The 21,300-nt window shown below is 48.8% G+C and overlaps 2 protein-coding genes across 2 annotated transcripts in view; one reads left to right on the top strand and one right to left on the bottom strand.

The window, feature by feature from the left end:
* Nucleotides 1-21,300, bottom strand: part of LOC137428074 (protein mono-ADP-ribosyltransferase PARP12) — a 1,016,466-nt gene that overhangs the window by 410,996 nt on the left and 584,170 nt on the right. The window lies entirely within an intron of this gene.
* Nucleotides 1-21,300, top strand: part of LOC137427941 (beta-1,4-N-acetylgalactosaminyltransferase 3) — a 236,156-nt gene that overhangs the window by 149,606 nt on the left and 65,250 nt on the right. The window contains exon 13 of the mRNA XM_078770980.1: nt 16,020-16,309. Within this exon, the coding sequence (XP_078627106.1) occupies nt 16,020-16,309 (290 nt within the window). The remainder of the gene's footprint in view (nt 1-16,019; nt 16,310-21,300) is intronic.

Raw genomic sequence — 21,300 nt, 5'->3', positions numbered from 1 at the left:
AGTGAGGAGGAGTCTCTGATGGTGTGAGGTAGCGAGTTCCAGAGGGTGGGAGCAGCGATGTAGAAGGCCCTGTCCCCCCAGGATCTAAATTTGGTCCGGATGGGAGGGGTCAGGAGGTTGGTACCAGCAGAGCGGAGGTTGCGGGTGGGAGTGTCTGGAGAGGAGGTCAGCCAGGTAGGATGGGGCCAGGTTATGGAGGGCTTTGTAGGTCAAGAGGAGGATTTTGTACTGGATTCTCTGGGAGATGGGGAGCCAGTGAAGCTTGTAAAGGACGGGGGTGATGTGGTCACGGGTCCGGGAATGGGTGAGTAGACGGGCAGCGGAGTTCTGAATGTATTGGAGTTTATTGGTGATTGTTGAGGGTGAACCATAAAGGAGGCTATTGCAGTAGTCCAGACGGGAAGTGATGAAGGCGTGGATGAGGGTTTCTGCAGCCACGGAGGAGAGGGATGGACGGAGACGGGCGATGTTTTTCAGGTGAAAGAAGGCTGTCTTTGTGATCTGTTTAGTGTATTTGTCGAAGGAGAGGGTTTGGTCAAAGATGATGCCAAGATTCCGGATGTGAGGGGAGGTGGATACTGGGAAACCGTCGATGTTGAGGGCAAAGTTATGGGTGGACTTGGTGAGCGTTTTTGGGCCAATGATGATTATTTCAGATTTATCACAGTTAAGTTTGAGGAAGTTGATTTGAAGCCAGGATTTTATTTCAGTGATGCAGTTTGTCAGGATAGAGTGGGTGGCGGTGGAGATGGACTTGGTGGAGATGAAAAGCTGGATGTCATCGGCGAAGCAGTGGAATTGGAGACCATGACGGCGGATTAAGTGACCGAGGGGGGACAGGTAAAGGATGAAGAGGAGGGGGCCAAGAACTGAACCTTGGGGGACACCTTGGGGGAGGGGAGCAGTGGGGGATTTGCAGTTATTGATGGAGACGAACTGACGTCTGTCAGAGAGGTATGATTTAATCCAAGAGAGGGCAGTGCCGGTAATGTTAAAGGTGGTTTCAAGTCGGGTGAGGAGGATGGTGTGATCGATGGTGTCAAAGGCGGCGCTGAGGTCGAGGAGGATGAGAATGTTGAGGTTGCCAGCGTCAGAGGAGAGGAGAAGGTCGTTGGTGATTTTGAGGAGAGCAGTTTCAGTACTGTGGTTGGAGCGGAATCCGGATTGGAATGTTTCATACAGGTTATTGGCAGAGAGGTGATGTTTGAGTTGAGTGGCTACAGCGCGTTCCAAAACCTTTGACAGAAAGGGTAGGTTGGAGATGGGTCTGAAGTTATTTAGGGTGTCAGGGTTTAGTCCAGGTTTTTTCAGAATGGGGGTAACAGCAGCAATTTTGAGGGATGGTGGGACGATGCCTGTAGACAGGGAGGAGTTTATTGTTGCAATGATAAGTGGAGAGAGAGCAGGAAGGGAGGCCTTGACAAAGCTGGAGGGGATGGGGTCAAGAGTGCAGGTGGCAGTTTTCATTCCGATGAGGAGTTCAGAGAGGTCAGTAGGGGAGACTGGGGAGAATTGAGACAGGGGATGGCAGGATAAGGGGGGGCAGGTGGTTTGAGGGGGAGCGGGTGCGGCGGTGGTCAAGCTGTTGTAGATGTTTTCAATTTTGCGTTGGAAGAATGAAAGGAAGGAGATGCAGTTGTCTATTGTGAATGACTGGGTGGTGGTGTTCAGGGGGCTGAGGAGTTTGTTTATTGTAGAGAAGAGTGCTTTTGGGTTTCCGGAGCCAGAGTGGATAATTTGAGAGTAGTAGGCGGAGCGGGCGCGGGAGAGGGCATCTTTATAGTGTTGTATGTGGTCCTTGTAGGCCTGGGAGTGAACTGTGAGACCTGTTTTATTGTGGAGTCTTTCAAGTTGGCGAGCACGAGTTTTCATCAGGCGGAGTTCAGGGGTAAACCAGGGAGCAGAATGGGTGAAAGAAACTGTTTTGGTTTTTATAGGCGCAAGTTGGTCAAGGCAGGAGGAGAGAGTGTGGTTGTAGTAGTCAGTGAGGTCAGAAGGGGTGTGGAGGTCAACGAAGGGAGAAGTGGACATTTTTTCAGAGAGGGTCGATGAGAATGAGGTAGGTGAAAGAGCGTTTAGCTTACGGAAGTTGATAGTGCGATAATGCCTTGGTGCTGGGGTGGGGATGTTGATGGTCAGAGTGATGGCTAGGTGGTCAGAGAGAGTGAGGTCAGAGCCAGAGAGATGGTGCAAAATTAGTCCAGTAGAGCAGACAAGGTCCAAAATGTGACCACGGTTATGGGTAGGAAAGTTGACATGTTGAGTGAGGTTAAAGCAAGTGAGTAAATCAGTGAAGTCAGTGGTTAGCGTGGAGTCAGTGGAGTCCATGTGGATATTGAAATCACCAAGGAGGAGGATTGAGGGGGAGAGGGAACATAGCTGGGTCAGAAAGTAGGAGAAGTCAGACAGGAATGATGGGTGTGGTTTGGGAGGGCGGTAGACAACAGCCATGACTGACTGTGTGTGACCAGAGAGTTTAAAAGCCAGGTGTTCAAATGATGGAGCAGATGAGATGGAGATGAGGTTGGTCTTGATGTCTTGTCGGTGAATAACGGCAATTCCACCACCTCGGCCCTCCGAGCATGGTTTATTGATGTAAGAATATCCATTGGGTGTGGTGAGGTTGAGCGTGTAGTAGTCCAGTGGTTGTTGCCAGGTCTCAGTGAGACAGAGAAAGTCCAGTTTATTTTCCAGGATGTAGTCGTTCAGGATGAGGCATTTGTTGTTGAGGGACCGGGTATTGAACAGGGTGAGCTTGATGTTGTTTTGTACGGTGGCTATAAATCCAGGTGATTTGGCCAGGGTTCGCAGACAGGAGGTGCGATTTTGTGCGTTGTTGTGACCAGGTGTGTTGGGACGATGAGTGGGAGTGCGCTGAGCCGACCAGAGGATGGGGATGGAGTGACCTGATTGTAAATAAACAAACTTACGACCGGAGCCACGGTGAATGTACCTGGGTCGACGCAGGAGTCCATTCGATTTGATTGCAGAGATGCATGATGGGGTGGAGCGGGTTTTAAGCAGGAGAAGCCTTGCGGCGGAGTACAGCAGAGCCATGCCAGCAGGAGCGAAGGGACGAGCACGAGGCCAAGGGTGAGGAGGCGAAACAATCGTCACAACCCACGGGAGTGGGCCCAAGGAAACAGCGAAGGAGCCGAGCAGGTGAAGCCAGGAGCAGAGCCGGGACCATGCAGAGGGCAGACAGGAGCGAAGAGACGAGCACGAGGCCAAGGTTGAGGAGGCAAAGCGGCAAATGCAGCGGCAAACGACCGCCGCCGCTAATCAAGATCACGGCGGCAAACCGCCACCACCGCCGCTGCAAACAATGGGCACAACCCACGAGAGTGAGCCCGAGGAAACAGCGAAGGAGCCGAGCAGGTGAAGCCAGGAGCAGCAGAGCAGAGCCGGGACCGTGCAGAGGGCAGACTCAATGGCCAAAAATCCGCCACGACCACCAGGAAAGCAAGATACGGACAATGGTCCAGTCAGAGAAGCGGCGAGCAAGTGACGCCAGCATCCTCTCACGACCGGACCGGAAACGGAACCCCCGTTGCATTTATTTGGCCACTTCTGGCCTTTATCTTCATTTAATCATAAAAAACTGTTTGGTGTTTCTTCGCTCAGTACATGGACGCTTGTTACAGGATGATTGAAATAATAATCCGGGTTGCAATAATATATACAGTCACGTGAAAAAGTAAGTCCACCCCATGTAAAGTTTTGACTTTTTCAACATATTTCAACATACAGCTATTTGATCTTCATTTCAACAATATTGATAGAAAAAGGTGATATTGAAGGAGCTGGGGCTCCCACGTCGATCGGAAGAATGGACGCGACAAAAAGCTGGAATTCATCCGAGTTGCTTTAATCAAACCAAACACTCAGGCACTCTGAAAAGCCCGTTTATCGGGCAGCAATATATATATAAATTATCCCGGAGCGTTTGCCCAGGAAAGGCGAGAGGGGGCGTGGCCCAGCGTCCTGGCTGCGGCCTGGCAAGTTGAGGGCGAGCCTGCCCGGGGGGCGTCCCGACCGAGGCCTGGCAAGTTGAGCGCGGGCCTGCCCGGGCGTCCTGGACGAGCCCGGCATGGTGATCGCTCCGCGTCCTTGATAGGTGCAAGGCGATTGTGAAAACCCAGCGGTAGCCGCTACACACGTCCCCCCAGAATCGACTTGCACCGGCAGGGTCAATTTGAGGGGGGTCCTGATGACCCGGCCGAAGCGACCCCTGGCGGGTCGTGGGAGGGGGTCCGGTGTGGTGGTGGGCGGTCGAGTGGGGGGCACCGTGGACGGGGGGCGGCCTCGCCGCGGCGGAAGGGCCACCCGTGGTGGGTGGTCGACGTCCACGTGCGCCGGCTTGAGGCGGTCCACCGCAATCCGGTCCGACCTGCCGCCGATGTCGATGACGAACGACTTGTCGTCCCGTCGCAGCACCCGGAAGGGCCCGTCGTACGGCGGCCGGAGTGGCCCCCGATGTGCGTCGTGACGCACAAAAACATACTCCGCTGTGCGAAGTGCTGGGGGGACGTAGGACTGGGGGTCACCGTGGTGGGATGTTGGCACGGGGGCAAACCGTCGGGCGGCCTCCTGGAGGTCCGAGCGCTGGTGAGCTGCGGACCAGGGACTGGTAGCGTCGGGCACGAATTCGCCCGGGACGCGTAGCGCCTGGCCATAGACCAGCTCGGCGGTGGATGCCTGGAGGTCCTCCTTGGGGGCCGTGCGGAGGCCCAAAAGGACCCATGGCAGCCGGTCGGCCCAACCGCCATCTTGAAGGCCGGCCATGAGCGCGGCCTTCATGGAGCGGTGGAATCGCTCGCACAACCCGTTTGCTTGGGGGTGGTAGGCCGTAGTACGGTGGAGCTTGACCCCCAGGTTGCGGGCGACCGCGCCCCACAGCTCGGAGGTGAACTGTGGTCCGCGGTCTGACAAGATGTCCGCCGGTGCGCCGAAGCGGGCGACCCAGGTGGCGATGAAAGCCTGCGCCACGTCGGCGGTGGTGGTGGAGACGAGGGGAACGGCCTCCGGCCACCTGGTGGTCCTGTCCACCATGGTGAGCAGGTGTGTGAACCCCCGTGACGGGGGGAGGGGGCCCACCAGATCCACGTTGACGTGGTCGAAACGTCGTTCGGGCACGGTGAAAGGTGCCAGCGGGGCCTGGGTGTGTCGGTGGACCTTGGCCCGTTGGCAGGCCGTGCAGGTGCTGGTCCAATCGCGGACGTCCCGACGAAGGCCGTGCCAGACGAATCGCGCCGACACCAGCTTCTGGGAAGCTTTCCGGCCCGGGTGGGAAAGGCCGTGGAGGGAGGCGAAGATGCGGCGTTGCCAGGTGACGGGCACGATGGGGCGAGGCTGGCCTTGGGAGACGTCGCAGAGCAGGACAGTGTCCGCGAAGGGGATGTCGGCCAGGCGGAGGCCCGTGTCCGCCACCCGGAGGGCTTGCACCGTGGTGTCGGTGGTTTGGTCCGCCGCCATAAGCGCAAAGTCCACGCCCAGGTGGACCGCGTTCGCGCTGGCCCGGGAAAGACAGTCGGCCACGGCGTTGTTTTTGCCGGCGACGTGCCGGATGTCCGTGGTAAACTCCGACACGGCGGAGAGGTGGCGCTGTTGGCGGGCCGACCACGGCTCCGTGACCTTGGCCATGTCGTAAACCAACGGCTTGTGGTCGATGAACGCCATGAAAGGTCGGCCCTCCAGGAGGTGGCGGAAATGGCGGACGGCCAGGTGTAGACCGAGGAGCTCCCGGTCAAACGTGCTGTATTTGAGCTCGTTCGGCCGGAGCTGCCGGCTGAAAAAAGCGAGTGGCTGCCAAACCCCGTTCACCCATTGCTCATGTACGGCACCCACCGCGTAGTCGGAGGCATCCGTGGTGAGGGCGATGGGAGCGTTGAGCACCGGGTGAGCGAGCAGTGTTGTGTCGGCGAGGGCCCGCTTTGAGCTTTGGAAGGCCGCATCCATTGCTGTGGACCAGGCGATGTCGTGCTTGGCCGGCTTGCCCCGGAGGGCTTCGTAGAGGGGCCGCATGAGTTGAGCAGCGCGGGGCACGAAGCGGTGATAAAAATTCACCATTCCCAGGAATTCCTGCAGGGCCTTTATGGTGCGGGGACGCGGGAACGTGGTGATGGCCTCGACCTTGGTTGGCAGCGGCACGGCCCCGTTCTTGGTGATGTGGTGGCCCAAAAAATCAATGGCCGTCGTGCCAAAGTGGCATTTGGCCGGGTTGACGATGAGGCCGTGCTCGCTGAGGCGCCCGAACAGTGTTCGGAGGTGGAGGAGGTGCTCGGCCCGGGACGTGCTGGCGACGAGGATGTCATCCAGGTAAACGAAAAGGAACGGCAGGTCACGCAGCACGCCGTCCATCAAGCGCTGGAACGCCTGAGCCGCGTTCTTGAGACCAAACGGCATCCGCAAGAATTCGAATAAGCCGAACGGCGTGATGACTGCCGTTTTAGGGACGTCGGCCGCCCTGACAGGTACCTGGTGATATCCCCGTATGAGATCAATTTTCGAAAAAATACCCGTCCCGCCAGACGGGTGGAGAAGTCTTGGATATGCGGGATCGGGTACCTGTCGGGGGTGTTAGCGTCATTGAGACGGCGGTAGTCGCCACACGGGCGCCATCCACCCCCCGGCTTTGGCACGATGTGCAGTGGCGAGGCCCACGCGCTATCGGAGCGCCGCACGAAGCCGAGGTGCTCCAACGCGTCGAATTCGGCCTTCGCCACGGCGAGCTTGGCTGGGTCGAGGCGGCGGGCCCTGGCATAGACCGGCGGGCCCGTGGTTGGTATGTGGTGCTCGATCCCATGCCGTACTGCGACGGCCGAAAACGTCGGCCGCGTGAGGGCCGGGAACTCCGTGAGCAGGCGAGTAAACTCGTTCGCCGCCGGGACGGCGCATGCCAGCTCGGTCGGCGCGGAGCTGCTCAATGTGCATACCAGGGAGCTGAAGGTTTCGGCGTTGATTAAACGACGCCGTTGGACGTCCACCAGCAGTCCGTGCGCGCAGAGGAAGTCGGCGCCTAGCAGAGCCATGGGCACGTTTGCGGTTACAAACGTCCAAGCAAAGCGTTGGCCGCCGAAGCAGAGGGTGACGTTGCGCGGGCCGAAGGTGCGGATGGTCGATCCGTTGGCCACAACCAAGGAGGGGCCGCAAACCGCGGACTGCCTGTCCTGGTCAGAGGCGGGTATGACGCTCAGTTGGGCGCCGTTGTCGCACAGGAAGCGCCGTCCGGACGCTTTATCCGTGATGAACAGTAAGTTGCCCGTGTGGCCGGCGCTCATGGCTGGTAATGAATGCCGGCCCGGCCGTTTCCCGGCCTGCCGAAGGTGCACGGGGGTCGGCATGTCCGGGCCTTCTGTCCGAACCTGGCATGATAGTAACACCACGCTTGGTCAGGTGGAGGCCCCGGTCGTCGTGCTGGAGGTGGTCGGCTCGGTGTAGCGGCCGCTAATTGCGTCGGCAGTTCGGTCGTCGACCGTGCCGGGTGCTCGGGCGCCATGGGTGTTGCGTCGGACGGCGGTGGGTCCCATGTCGCCGCTGCGATGCGCTGACCTGCGGCGGAGATCTTGTCGGCTTCTCTGGCAAGGGCCCGGGGATCTGTGATCGTCGTGCTTGCCAGGGCGAGGCATACCGGGTTAGGCAGCTGACGGAGGAACATCTCCCGGAACAGGAATGCCGGAGAGTGCTCGCCGAGCAGTGAAAGCATGTAGTCCATTCGCTCGGAAGGGCGCGTGTCGCCGAGCTCGGGCAGGTCGAGCAGGCACCGTGCGCGTTCCGCCGATGGGAGGGCGAAAGCGTCGAGGAGAAGCTTCTTAATCGCGCCGTATTTGTCAGCGGCTGGCGGGCTCTCGAGGAGGCTCAGGGCGCGGGCCACGGTGGCCGAACCGAGCGCTGCTACCACATGGTGGAAGCGGGTGTCGTCGGCCGTGATGCCTCGCAGGGCGAACAGGGAATCCGCCTGTGTGAACCAAACCGCCGCGTGAGCCTCCCAGAAGGTAGGCAGTTTAAGGGCGACTGCCGTGTCCATGTCGGTTGGTCACCAATGAAGGAGCTGGGGCTCCCACGTCGATCGGAAGAATGGACGCGACAAAAAGCTGGAATTCATCCGAGTTGCTTTAATCAAACCAAACACTCAGGCACTCTGAAAAGCCCGTTTACCGGGCAGCAATATATATATAAATTATCCCGGAGCGTTTGCCCAGGAAAGGCGAGAGGGGGCGTGGCCCAGCGTCCTGGCTGCGGCCTGGCAAGTTGAGGGCGAGCCTGCCCGGGCGTCCTGGACGAGCCCGGCATGGTGATCGCTCCGCGTCCTTGATAGGTGCAAGGCGATTGTGAAAACCCAGCGGTAGCCGCTACAATATAATATAACAAATATCATGAAACATTTGCATTTATTGTATAATTTAAATTTTCCATTGTCCATTGTATAATTTAAACAAACATAAATGCAAATTTCGCATGTGGAAAAAGTAAGTACACCCCTACATTTATCATGACTTCAAACACCTAAAATTAGAATCAGGTGCACCAGCTCAGGTGCAAATGATTAGAACATCGTTAGAGAGGATCTTGGAGGAATCTGTCTTATTTAAACCTCAGACATTTAGATTGGTTAGGCTCTTTGTTGTTGAAATATGCGGCGTCACCATGCCGAGATCAAAAGAGCTCTCTGAAGCCTTCAGAAAGAAGGTTATAGATGCCTACGAGTCTGGGAAGGGATTTAAAAAGATCACCAAACAATTTGAAATCATTAATTTGACTGTGCGGAAGATAATCCACAAGTGGAGAAGATTCCAAACAACTGACAACTTGTACAGGCCAGGCCGCCCCAGCAAATTCAGCCCAAGAACAGACCGCAAGATGCTGAAAGAAGTCCCTCAGAACCCCAGAATGTCATCACGGGACCTTCAGGTAGCTGTTGCCACTGTTGATGTCAAAGTGCACGAGTCTACCATGAGAAAGAGGCTGCACAAATTTGATCTACATGGGAGGTGTGCTAGGAGGAAACCTTTGCTGTCCAGAAAGAACATCAGGGCAAGACTAAAGTTTGCCAATGAATACAAAGGCAAAGACCAGCACTTCTGGAACAATGTGCTCTGGACAGATGAGTCAAAGGTAGAGCTATTTGGCCACAGTACCAGAAGACATGTTTGGCGAAAACCAAAGACAGCATTTGACCACAAGAACCTGATACCAACTGTAAAGCATGGTGGTGGAAATATTTTGGTTTGGGGCAGCTTTGCTGCATCAGGGCCTTGGAAGCTCACCATCATAGAATCCACTATGAATTCTTCATTGTACCAGAGGGTGCTTGAGGATAATGTGAGGCCATCTGTCGGAGAAGTTGAAGCTCAACCGAAGGGGGACCTTGCAACATGACAATGACCCTAAACATACCAGTAAATCCACCAAGGAATGGCTGAAAAGAAAGAAATGGAGGGTTCTGGAATGGCCAAGTCAAAGCCCGGATCGAAATCCCATCGAGATGTTGTGGGGGGATTTGAAACGAGCTGTGCATGCAAGAAACCCCTCAAACATCGCACAACTGAAAGAATTCTGCATGGAGGAGTGGGCAAAAATTTCTCCCAGTAGATGTCAGAGACTGGTAGACAGTTATAAGAAACGCCTACTTGACGTTGTTTCTGCCAAAGGGGGCAATACCACCTATTAGAGCCAAGGGTGTACTTACTTTTTCCACGTGCGAAATTTGCATTTATGTTTACTTAAATTGTACAATGGACTACAAAATGTAAATGTTTCATGATATTTGTTACATTTTATCACCTTTATCTATCAATATTGTTGAAATTAAGATCAAATAGCTGTATGTTGAAATATGTTGAAAAAGTCAAAACTTTACATGGGGTGTACTTATTTTCACATGACTGTAATACCAGCAATGTACCAGTCTTCAAAGGATTGGCGTATAAAAGTGTGCTGCACCCCCTACCAATAATAGCACATTTAGATGAATACCGAATTACGTCGAAACTTTTTTTCCAAATGACCTTTTTTTATGCCTCTGCCAACGAAGTCGCCAGAGGCATTATGTTTTCAGGTTGTCCGTCCGTCCGTCCGTGATAGGTTTTCCTTCCCGTGATAACTTGAGAACGGTTGAAGGGATCTTAGTCAAACTTGGTGGGTGTGTGTATAATGAGGTAAAGATGAACTGATTATATTTTGGGCTCATGAGGTCAAACGCCAAAGGTCATGTTAGGTAAAAATCCTGTTACCGCGATAACTTGTGAAACAGTGGTGGGATGCTGACCAAATTTGGTACACTTATGTAGAATGATGTAAAGGTTAATTTATTAGATTTTGGGGGCAAGACGTCAAAGGGCAAAGTCTGTTATAGGTCTATAACTTGAGAACGGCTGAAGTGATCTAATTCAAACTTTATACAGGTATGTATCATGATGTAAAGATTAACTGATTAGACGTTGGGGTCAAAGGTCAAAGTCTGCAATAGGTCTATAACTTGAGAACGGCTGAAATGATCTTATTCAATCTTGGTACAGATATGTATCTTGGTACAGATTTCCACTCGTTATTTTATCGTCTTTGCATTATTGTTTGTTTCCAGTTCGTTTTGGTTTGAATTTCCTGTAACTCGTAATAAATTAATCGTTTCTGTTTGCCCCGCGTGTGCGGCCTTGTAGCCTGAGGCTTCCCCCGTCGAAGTTTGTTCACTTAATTTCTTCCTTCGCTGTTTTTGCTTGGTTCTTAGATTTTTCCCTTCTCACCCGAACTTCCCCAAACATCTACTCTTTGTCTAACGTTTAAACCTCCCACTCCCCACCAAAAAAACAAAAAAACATTAATTTCCCTTTCTCCACGTGTGCTGTTGTCTCATCGTGTGCTTCTGTCCACGTGCGCTGTCTCACCCCGCCCCCATTATCTCCTTGCCTTCCACCTTTTGCCCTGTTCACGTGACTCGTGGTTGTCCCTCTAGGCCCTCTCCCCATTGGTATTTTTGTGAATATAAGATTGTTCTACACGGTTCTGTCTGAATATGTTTAAACTTTCCCCTGCAGTGTTTTATTCAGTGGTATATTACAACACGCTGTTTTTCTTCCTATTTAAAAGGCACTTTTCAATTTCCTCTTCAACTCATTCCACTTCAAAAAAAAATTCAATCTCTTATAATTCTTCCTCACTACATGCTCTAAATTCTCATTCATTCCACCCCTCCACCATCGTTCTTAAACGGATCACTAACTTGAAAATCACAACAAACCCAATTTGTTATAAATGTTCGTCTTTCATTAATCATCCACTTTCTAAACTCCCCCCTTGCCCCTCCCCTCTTAAACTCCCCCTTGCCCCTCCCCTCCTAAACTCCCCCCTCGCCCCTCCCCTTCAACCCCCCCCCTCCAACCCTTCCCCTTCAAATCTCCCACCCTACCATCCCTCTTCAATTCTCCCCCCTCCCCCCTGCTCCTCAAAGCTGCCTCCTCCCCATTTCATCTCCCTTCTATCTCATACCTCCACCTCCCCCAACCTTCTACTTTCCTCTGCCCCCCCCCCCCCTCAAGCAACCCCTCACTGTGCCTCATCCCATCACCATCAAACCTTTCGTCCTCCTCATCCTTCCCTTTCTCGTAACTTTTCTGTAATCTCTGACACACTATCAACTGCTCTCCCTACCTCCCCCTCCCATGCTTCATCTGACCCTACCCCTCCCCTCCCCTGTCCTGCAACCGATGCTCCCCATCTCTCCTCATTAAAGGTATGGACCTCAAACATCCGGGGCCTTCGCTCAAACCTGATTGATCTCTCCATTCAGGTTGCTTCTGACAATCCAGACTTGATCTGCTTAACATTAACTTTCCCCTTCAAGATGTCTCTGATTCCTTAATCTCTCTTCCTGGTTACTCCCTCCTCCGGTATGATAGACCTGAGCCTCGTCCTGGTGGTGGGGTTGCTATCTTTATCAAAAACTCTCTTCCTCACTCTCCTTGCAATGCCCTCTCTCCACCCCACCCCCAGGAGTACCTCTGGCTACGGCTTCCTTTCTGCTCCCACCTTTTGTTCATATGTGTTCTGTACCGTCCTCCAAACAGTGATGACTCCATTTACATTTCGCTGTCTGACAACAAGGACCAACTTCTATCAATTCATCCAAACTCTCTCTTCCTCATATGTGGCGACTTCAACTGTCATCATGCCAGCTGGCTGGGTGTGGGTTCCTCTCTTATCAGCCATGGCACCTCAGCAAAGGACTTCTGCGACTCATTGGGATTGACACAATCTGTCAATTTCCCGAACCGCATCTCAGTCAATGGAGTATTTTCTAGACTTGGTTATGACAAACTTCCCTGCAAATGTCTGCTGGTCTTCTTCTGCTCCAATCAGTTCTTCTGATCATGTGCTTGTTAAAGTGGACATCTCTCTGGCCATTCTCAGAGAGCCTCCTCAGCGCCGACGAGTCTGGCATTTCACTCAGGTTGAATGGCATGGTCTGCAAGCAGCCATCAATCATCTGGACTGGTCTCCCATCTCTACGGCCTCTGACATAAATTCTTCCTGGGAATTCTTCCAAAGCAAACTGCTCTCTCTCATGCACAGATTTATCCCATCCCGTCTTCAGTTGTCTTACCCTTCCTCCCGTCCATGGTACACTGAATCTTGTAGTGGGGCAGTTGCCCTGAAACAACTTGCCTTTGCCTCTTGGAAGGCAAATCCAACTGAAGGCAATCTCAGTTCCTTCCACCAAGCTCGGAACAAGTGTGTGTCTACCCTCAGGAGTGCCAGGAAGCACGATCTCTCCACACTCAAGAATGAACTCTCAAAACTGTCTCCTTCCTCCAAATCCTGGTGGCGTCTGGTCAAATCCGTTTCTGGCGTTTGTTCCCCCTCCATCCCCTCCCTTACCTCAAATGGCGACACTGTTGACACCTCACGTGACAAAGCCGAATGCCTCAACTCTGTGTTTGCCTCAAAATATTGTGTCCCAAACCCATCTCTCTCTGTTCCCACCTTTCCCAGTCGAACCCAACTGCTCCTGGACTCTGTGTCCTTCTCTGCTGACAAGGTGGAGAAGTTTTTGTCAAATCTCAACTCTGTTTCTGCAACTGGACCAGACGGCATCAGTCCACAGGTCCTAAAATCCTGCTCTGCCGCTCTTTCTCACCCTCTCTCTGTTCTTTTCCCTCTCTCTTTTGCTCAAGGTCATCTGCCAGCATCTTGGAAATCAGCAAACATTATCGCTTTACACAAAAAAGGTGCAAAAACAGATTCTTGCAACTACAGACCAATCAGCTTGCTCCCAATTATCAGCAAAGTCATGGAATCCATCATTGCTTTGGATATCAAATCCTTCCTCTTCTCCAATTGCTTGATCTCCGATCATCAATTTGGATTCAGACGAGGTCATTCTACTCTGGACATGTTGCTTCTGCTGTCTCAACAATGGATGGAGGTCCTCAATGCCAAACAGGAAATCAGAGCTGTCTCCCTTGACATATCACGTGCCTTCGATACGGTCTGGCATCCAGCACTGCTCACCAAACTCTCCTCCTATGGTATCCATGGAAATCTCCATGCATGGCTAGCATACTTCCTCTCTAGTCGTCGTCAACGTGTGGCCCTGAAGGGATTTCTCTCATCTCCTCTTCCTGTTCAGGCTGGAGTTCCCCAAGGCAATGTTCTGGGCCCTGTGCTTTTTCTGGTCTTCATCAATGATCTCTCTGACTCTCTTGAAAATCCTCTCTATCTCTTTGCTGATGACTCAACTCTCTGCCACTCCATTCCCCTTCCCTCAGATCGGCAGTCTGCAGCCTCCTCACTCTCTGAAGACTTGGACAAAATCACAGACTGGTCAAACAAGTGGAACATGTCTTTCAATCCTGACAAATCTCACACTCTTACTATGTCTCTCCGAAAAGATCGACTGGACAACCCTCCCATCTACTTTCTCAACAATCCTCTCCAAGAAGTTCTGTCGCTCAAGCTTTTGGGTCTCACTATCTGCCATGATCTTTCTTGGGAAAACCACATTTCCAAGCTGGCCTCAAAAGCCAGTCGCCGACTGGGCATCCTCCGTCGTGCGAAGTCCTTCCTCGGCACACCTGAGCTCCTCACCACATACAAGGCTTTCATCCGCACTCAATGGAATACTGTTCTCCCCTCTGGGCCGGTGCTCCTGCCTCACACCTAGCTCGGCTTCACGCTGTTGAAACCAAAGCTTTCAGAATTATTGGAATCTCCCGCGATTAAGCTATCTCTGAGGGCCTTTCACTCACTCACTGCAGGCAGGTAGGTGGTCTTTCTGTCTTCTACTGACTCCTCTCCGGCCTTGCTCCCCCAGCTCTCTCTGTACTCTGTCCCCCAAATATTCCTACAGGTCGCACAAGATCTGCCAGCAACCCTCTGATGGTTAAACTGCCGAAATCTCGGCTCGCTGCTCACCTTCACTCTTTCATTCCTCTTTTCTCCTGCATCTGGAACAAACTCCCTCACTCCCTTCAATCCCACTCCTCCCTCCAGGTCTTTAAAACAGCTGTTCACCACCATCTCTTATCTTCCCCCATGCAAAACCTTGATCTTTTTTTCCCCATGCAAAATCTTTCCCCATGCATCCCTATCTTCCCCCATGCAAAACCCCGCTAATTCACCCCAGATCCACCTTGTTTGAAATTCCAACTTCTTTCCCGGAAGTCCTGGCAGTGTCCATATGTTTTATACCTCTCCCACCCCCCCCCCTTCCCATTCCCACACCCCCAAAGCCCTCGCCCTCTCTCAGATCTCTCGATGTCTCCATGTCTCTCGGTCGCTGCTCTCAAATGTTGTGTTTGTGTCCTTCCCCCTCTCTCCCCATCTTGTCTACTGCTCCCGATGTTATATGTTTTATGTGTCGGTTTGTCTTTCTGTGTGATTAATGTTCGCTCTTTCACGAGTCTCGATCTTGTATACAAAAAAAAACAAAAAAAAAACAAAAAACAAAGCCAATGGAAATCTAATGCAACAAAGCCAGACAATGCATAATCAGCAGAGGCCAATACAGGCTGAATGTGTTAGGCCCACCAGGAAACAAGATGGCGGCCATATCATTTGGTCTCGGCACTCTGGTGGGTGGAGTCAAGTGACAGATGTGGGTGTGATTTGGCAGCTGTCCGACCAATGGGTGCACATTTCAAATATCGACCCACAATAAGTACCCCAACAACAACACAAAGCTCTTGTGGACCTGCAACATGTCACAAGTAAAAAAGAGAAAAAGAGGGTTTGGGGGCAGGGTATTTGTTTGCCCCGGGGCGTGTGGTATCTCTTTACATCCCTGAGCAGGGGACGAGGTTGCATCAATTATCTTGCCTTCCGTCTGTGTTTTATCGAAATAAATGACAGAGAAAATATTATTGTTCACCTTTTGTTTATGGTAATGATGAATTTTACATGTGAAACCCATGATGACCATTTAAGGGTCTGCTGCCAAAAAGGGATTGCTGCCAATACATAGAAACAGAAAATCTCCAGGCCATGCAAAAGTGCAACCCCAACATTGACATTAATTAAGAGGTTAAATGTCGAGGTTTACATTAGATTAATGAGGAAACCGTTTTCATTGAATTCACAATCTTGTGACATGACACAGTCCGCATAAAACACCCATCAGTGTATCATGTATAACGGGTCGACAACAAACAACTGAAGATATGTGATGGACACACAAGCACAGATTACATTTTGAGTTAATTAGCAAATTATCTCGTCACCTGGAAATTGATGTCACATCAAATTATCTCATTAAAAAAAGGGCTCAGTTTTTGCCACAGATGTCATGAATCATCAGGCAGAGTTTCAAAACGATCCGTTGAGCTGCATTGGAGTAGGGAAAAAAATGCCAAAATTTGAATGGACCCATGGACTGACTGCCTCACTGTAGGACATCGCTATGGCTTCAACAGCTCAACTCGACTTCAAAAATGTAACACTTATTAAATTACTTAAAATAGTCTTAAATGAGGAGAACTTGTGTCACTTTTGTTTCCTTCATTGACTTGTTTGCCCTATTTCTGCAGTTTGTTCAGGCAGCAACGTCTGGTCTCCATGGAGAAGAGGCGCGACCATGTCCAGGGTGACCGCTATTTGCTCGAGATGGAACTGGAGATGGAGGACGAATTCCCTCACCGTGCACGTAAACGCCGTGTGGCCGAATACGTGTTTGTGCCTCGGCCCAGGGGACAGACACGATCACCCCGAGGCTTCATCAGACCTGGCTCTAGATCATTCGAGGCTGGTGAACTACTGCTGTTTAAACCCAAGGGTTTCCAATGGCAACCCCGAAAGACGGTTCACTTTCTGGTGCCAGGTGAGAATGCAATGTCCAGCCCTCCAATCTACTCATCAGTAAATAAAGAATGTGCATAGAAAGTGACAAAATAACTGGAAAAAAACTTTGCGGTTGCAGTTGTTTATTGTGGTAGATGGTTTATTTGTGGTTGTTTTAGTTTTAATGTCGGTGACATACATTTTTCGATGGTTTGAATTTGTTGCCAGTGTTTGTAGTTACTTCCAAGAACTATGAGAGATTTCCAGAACACATGCACCACATTCCGAATTTACAAATCATTATATGTCGTGGTAAATTTTTATTATGGGATCGGGAGCCCATAAAGCATTAATGGTCCATACTGGGGAGAGGTAAAGCAACTTTCAGGTCATCCTGCAGTTCCCTCGCAATAATTTAACCCAGACCAGACAGTGCAAATTAAGGCAAGACCAGGCAACACGACCCTCCGCACCATCCGGTGAGACATTTTAAATCTATAAACATAACACCTTTTTGTCCCCAGCCTCTCCAAGGGTCCGCCAAGGTCAGAGACGGGGACATTAAAATGAGCACCGTCCGCCCAACTGATCATCCGTCCATGTACTTTTGTGTACGCGATATTTAAAAATCCGTTCAACATTTAACTTACCTATTGCAGGTATCTATTTCTCATGACATTATCTCAACCTGTTTAAATCAAGGCTGTAATTGGCTGAATTATGTTTCCATGGCAACCATCTCGGTGACTTGGTTTGTGCGCATGACATTACAAAAACTATTCAAGATTTTGCTTTCATATTACATGGATCTTTATTCTTCATGACATTCTCTCAACTCTATTCGATCATGACTATAATTGCTGGAATTCTGTTGCCATGGAAACCATCTTGCTAATTTAGCAGGTGACGTGTGTGTGTGTGTGTGTGTGTGTGTGTGTGTGTGTGTGTGTGTGTGTGTGTGTGTGTGTGTGTGTGTGTGTGTGTGTGTGAATCATAAAATAATCAAATTGTGATATTAAATCATAAGAGATAGAATTGTGAAAAACAAAATTAAAAAAACAAGATGTGTGTGTGTGTGTGTGTGTGTGTGTGTGTGTGTGTGTGTGTGTGTGTGTGTGTGTGTGTGTGTGTGTGTGAATCATAAAATAATCAAATTGTGATATCAAATCATGAGATAGAATTGTGAAAAACAAAATTTAAAAAACAAGATGTGTGTCTGTGTGTTTGTGTGTGTGTGGGTGTGTGTGTGTGTGTGTGTGTGTGTGTGTGTGTGTGTGTGAATCATAAAATAATCAAATTGTGATATCAAATCATGAGATAGAATTGTGAAAAACTAAATAAAAAAAACAAGATGTGTGTCTGTGTGTTTGTGTGTGTGTGTGTGTGTGTATGTGTGTATGTGTGTGTGTGTGTACGTGTGTGTATATATGTTTTTGTGTGTGTATATGTGTGTGTGTATGTGTACGTGTGTGTTTTGTGAGGAACAGAAATGAAAAAACGAGATGTGTCTGTGTGTGTGTGTGTGTGTGTGTGTGTGTGTGTGTGTGTGTGTGTGTGTGTGTGTCAGCCACCCAAAAGGTAGGGGACTCAGCTCCTTATTTGTTTTAAAATCCTCCCTAGTAGGTACAATGTTATTGGGAATAAATAAAAATGTATTCCCTATAACATTGTACATTCTGTGGACTTCTGTGAGTCCTACAGATTACGGGTGTGACCTTGATTCAAACCAACACAACAATTTTATTCTGACCACTTTAAAACAGAACCACTTGCGAGAAATATTCCACTTATTGCCAAAGGCCACTGTGTCAATTGTTTTCGAGGTGCGGTGCTTCGTTTAGAGACCAATACGCCGTTTGAGAATCACTGCAATCGGTCTGAAGCAAGAACAGAGCAACTTAAATTTAAATCCTCGTGGCCAACACAGGCCAGGTTGGGGGAATTGACAATTGAAACTTGCCAGACTACAGTAGACAACTCAAAGCATCGACGGGATGAAGCCACAGGTGCAATCTGAAAGGTGTCGGTATTGCTCGCAATTCACAGCCTGGGCTTGCCAAAAGGCACCAGAAGGACGAAAATCAGACATGAAAGGTGCAGCACCTATAGACTAGTTCTAAGCGCCACTTCCTGATTTCGTGCATCATACTGGATACATTTTTTTGGCCCAGTCGACAAATTGCTATGATGACCTTTAAATCAATGAAAAGGCTTTCACCAAATCATTAAGAATATATTACATATGTAAATGATAAGTTACAGATGAAATAAAATCAAACATCAAAAACTGAGCATTATTATGTTGGAACCCATCTGTGGATCGGTCCCATCGGCCGATGGGTCTGCGCCATCTGCGGATGTGTTGTTCACCTTGAAGTGAACTTGAAGTGAATTGACAATGCCCCGATTACGAAGCCACACCTTCATCTTTAGCTTTGGGGTGATTAAGGCATGCCAGGAATTGCTATATATAAACAATGGAGAGCTGAGTGTGCCAGTGCCACCAGCGAAGTAGACCAGCGTTTTTAAATGGAGCGACATTATCTTATTTTTATCTTATCGACAAACGGTTATCGACAAATCACATGTCACGGACTGCTTTATAAACATTTACGACATCAATTGCTTATTTTTAGGTTCAAATAAACATACTCATCCACCATTGATGCATACACATTCCTTCAAGGTGAACAACACATCCGCAGATGGCGCAGACCCATCGGCCGATGGGTCTGCATTGTCATTTCTCGTGCATCCACAGGTGGGTCAGACCCATCGGCCGATGGGACCGATCCACAGATGGGTTCCAACAATTATATGTAATTCTGTGTCGGAGCAGCGACCCATCCAGGATTGTGCCCAATAGTCTAGGAAACTGCTTCGGCAGCCTTACGCATCATCACGATTGTATGTAATCATTATTTATTTTTCATTCTACATACTTTGCCAAAAATACACAATTTAGCAGAAAATGGAGTTTCAATGAATGTTCCATCAAATGTGGAGGCAGCCAGATATTGCCTTTGCGGCTCAATGATTGGCTGTGAAACATCACAAAGTAATACCAAACAACTAAAGATGGGAATATTTTCAGCATAGAATGAAAAATGAGAACGTTTTTGATCAACTGCCATGTTGATGGATGTGCTGCTCTATGTAGTACCATGTTGTGCCAAGCCTGAAGTTCAGGAAGAATGGATGCCTTAGGCTGAAGAAATTCATTAACCCAGTTCACACTGACATGACCACAGTACACAACGTATTTTCATATACAAAGCGAAAATGTTTAGGGACGTCGGAGGTGCCATGATGTATTAAACAGGACTGTATATGTTTAGTGCTTCTAACAAAAGCTTTCACATACGTGTTTTAGTGGGGATAGAACTTGTCCTGCATGTCGTTTAAATTATTTATATTTAAGTTTAGGAACAACCGATACTGTACAATTAATTAAGTGTGTGTGTGTGTGTGTTTGTGTGTGTGTGTGTGTGTGTGTTTGTGTTTGTGTGTGTGTGTGTGTGTGTGTGTGTGTGTGTGTGTGTGTGTGTGTGTAAAAGAGAGAGAATTTTGAGGAACAGAAATGAAAAAACGAGATGTGTGTGTGTGTGTGTGTGTGTGTGTGTGTGTGCGTACATATGTTTGTGTGTGTGTGTGTATATGTGTGTGTGTGTATATGTGTGTATATATGTACTTTAACCATACAAGCAACGCTACCTCTTAAAAGGGTAGAATACTGTACACTATATATTGTGTATTCTCTATAATAGCTAGAATACTCTATGTATTCCCCATAACAATAGTAAACATAGCCTCCATCTTTCGTAACATGTCGCTAAATCCGATTTTCCAACTTGTTGAAAACATTCTCCAGTTGCTGCTGAGGAATGTCATGAATTTCAATTGTGATCCGAGCTCGAAGTTCATCAAAAGAATGTTCTGTTCTTGGTGAGTTTAAAAAACAAAACTTTTACATAGCTCCATAAAAGGTAGTCCATTGGGAACAGGCCAAGCGAACGAGGTTGCAAGGAATTGGTCCATGTCTCTCAATCCATTTGTCTGGAAAGACATCATTCAAGAAATGTTGTTCATTTGAAATATAGTGGCAGGAAGCACCATCTTGCTGGAAGCAGATGCTGCATTATCTGAACGATTCAATAATCAGAGTGTAGGATATTCTGCAACATGTACAAAGATATTGTGCAACATGGCAAATTAGCGTTCACCATCGACTGCTGATTCATCGAAGAAGAAAGACAAATGATGCGTGACTTACTGAAATAGCACAATACATTGATTTCGGGTGAATCTCTTTCATTTATCAGTTTTCCTGAAGTTTTTCTGTCCCCGAAAAGTGACAATTGTGGGCAGTTGATTTTGACACTGGAATGGAATGTTGCCTCTTCAAAAAAATGTCAATTCATCAAGAAACCCATTGTTGATTTAAAAACAAAAGTACAACATTAAAAAAAAACATTAATTAACATCTTGTGAATTATGCCGTTTGCAGTTTATTTCTATGCAGTTTACATATTATGCCTCTTACCTTTAACAGTATATTTCTATGCAGTTTACATATCCCTTTTACCATTAACAGTTTATTCATATGCAGTTTACATATGCCTTTTACCTTTAACAGTTTATTTTTATGCAGTTTACATATGCCTTTTACCTTTAACAGTTTAATTATATGCAGTTTACATATCCCTTTTACCATTAACAATTTATTTCGATGCAGTTTATATATGTCTTTTATCATTAACAGATTATTTATATGCAGTTTCCATATCCCTTTTACCATTAACAGTTTATTTATATGCAGTTTACATATCCTTTACCATTAACAGTTTATTTTTATGTAGTTTACATATGCCTTTTACCATTAACAGTTTATTTATATGCAGTTTACATATCCCTTTTAACATTAATAGTCGTTTATTTATATGCAGTTTACATATCCCTTTTACAATTAACAATTTATTTCGATGCAGTTTACATATGTTTTTTATCATTAACAGATTATTTATATGCAGT

The sequence above is a fragment of the Myxine glutinosa genome, chromosome 1 (assembly GCF_964187855.1).
Source record: "Myxine glutinosa chromosome 1, kmMyxGlut1.1, whole genome shotgun sequence".
Lineage (NCBI taxonomy): Eukaryota > Metazoa > Chordata > Myxini > Myxiniformes > Myxinidae > Myxine > Myxine glutinosa.
Note: the sequence above shows the minus strand (reverse complement) of the source record. Positions and strands in the feature narration are given on the sequence as shown.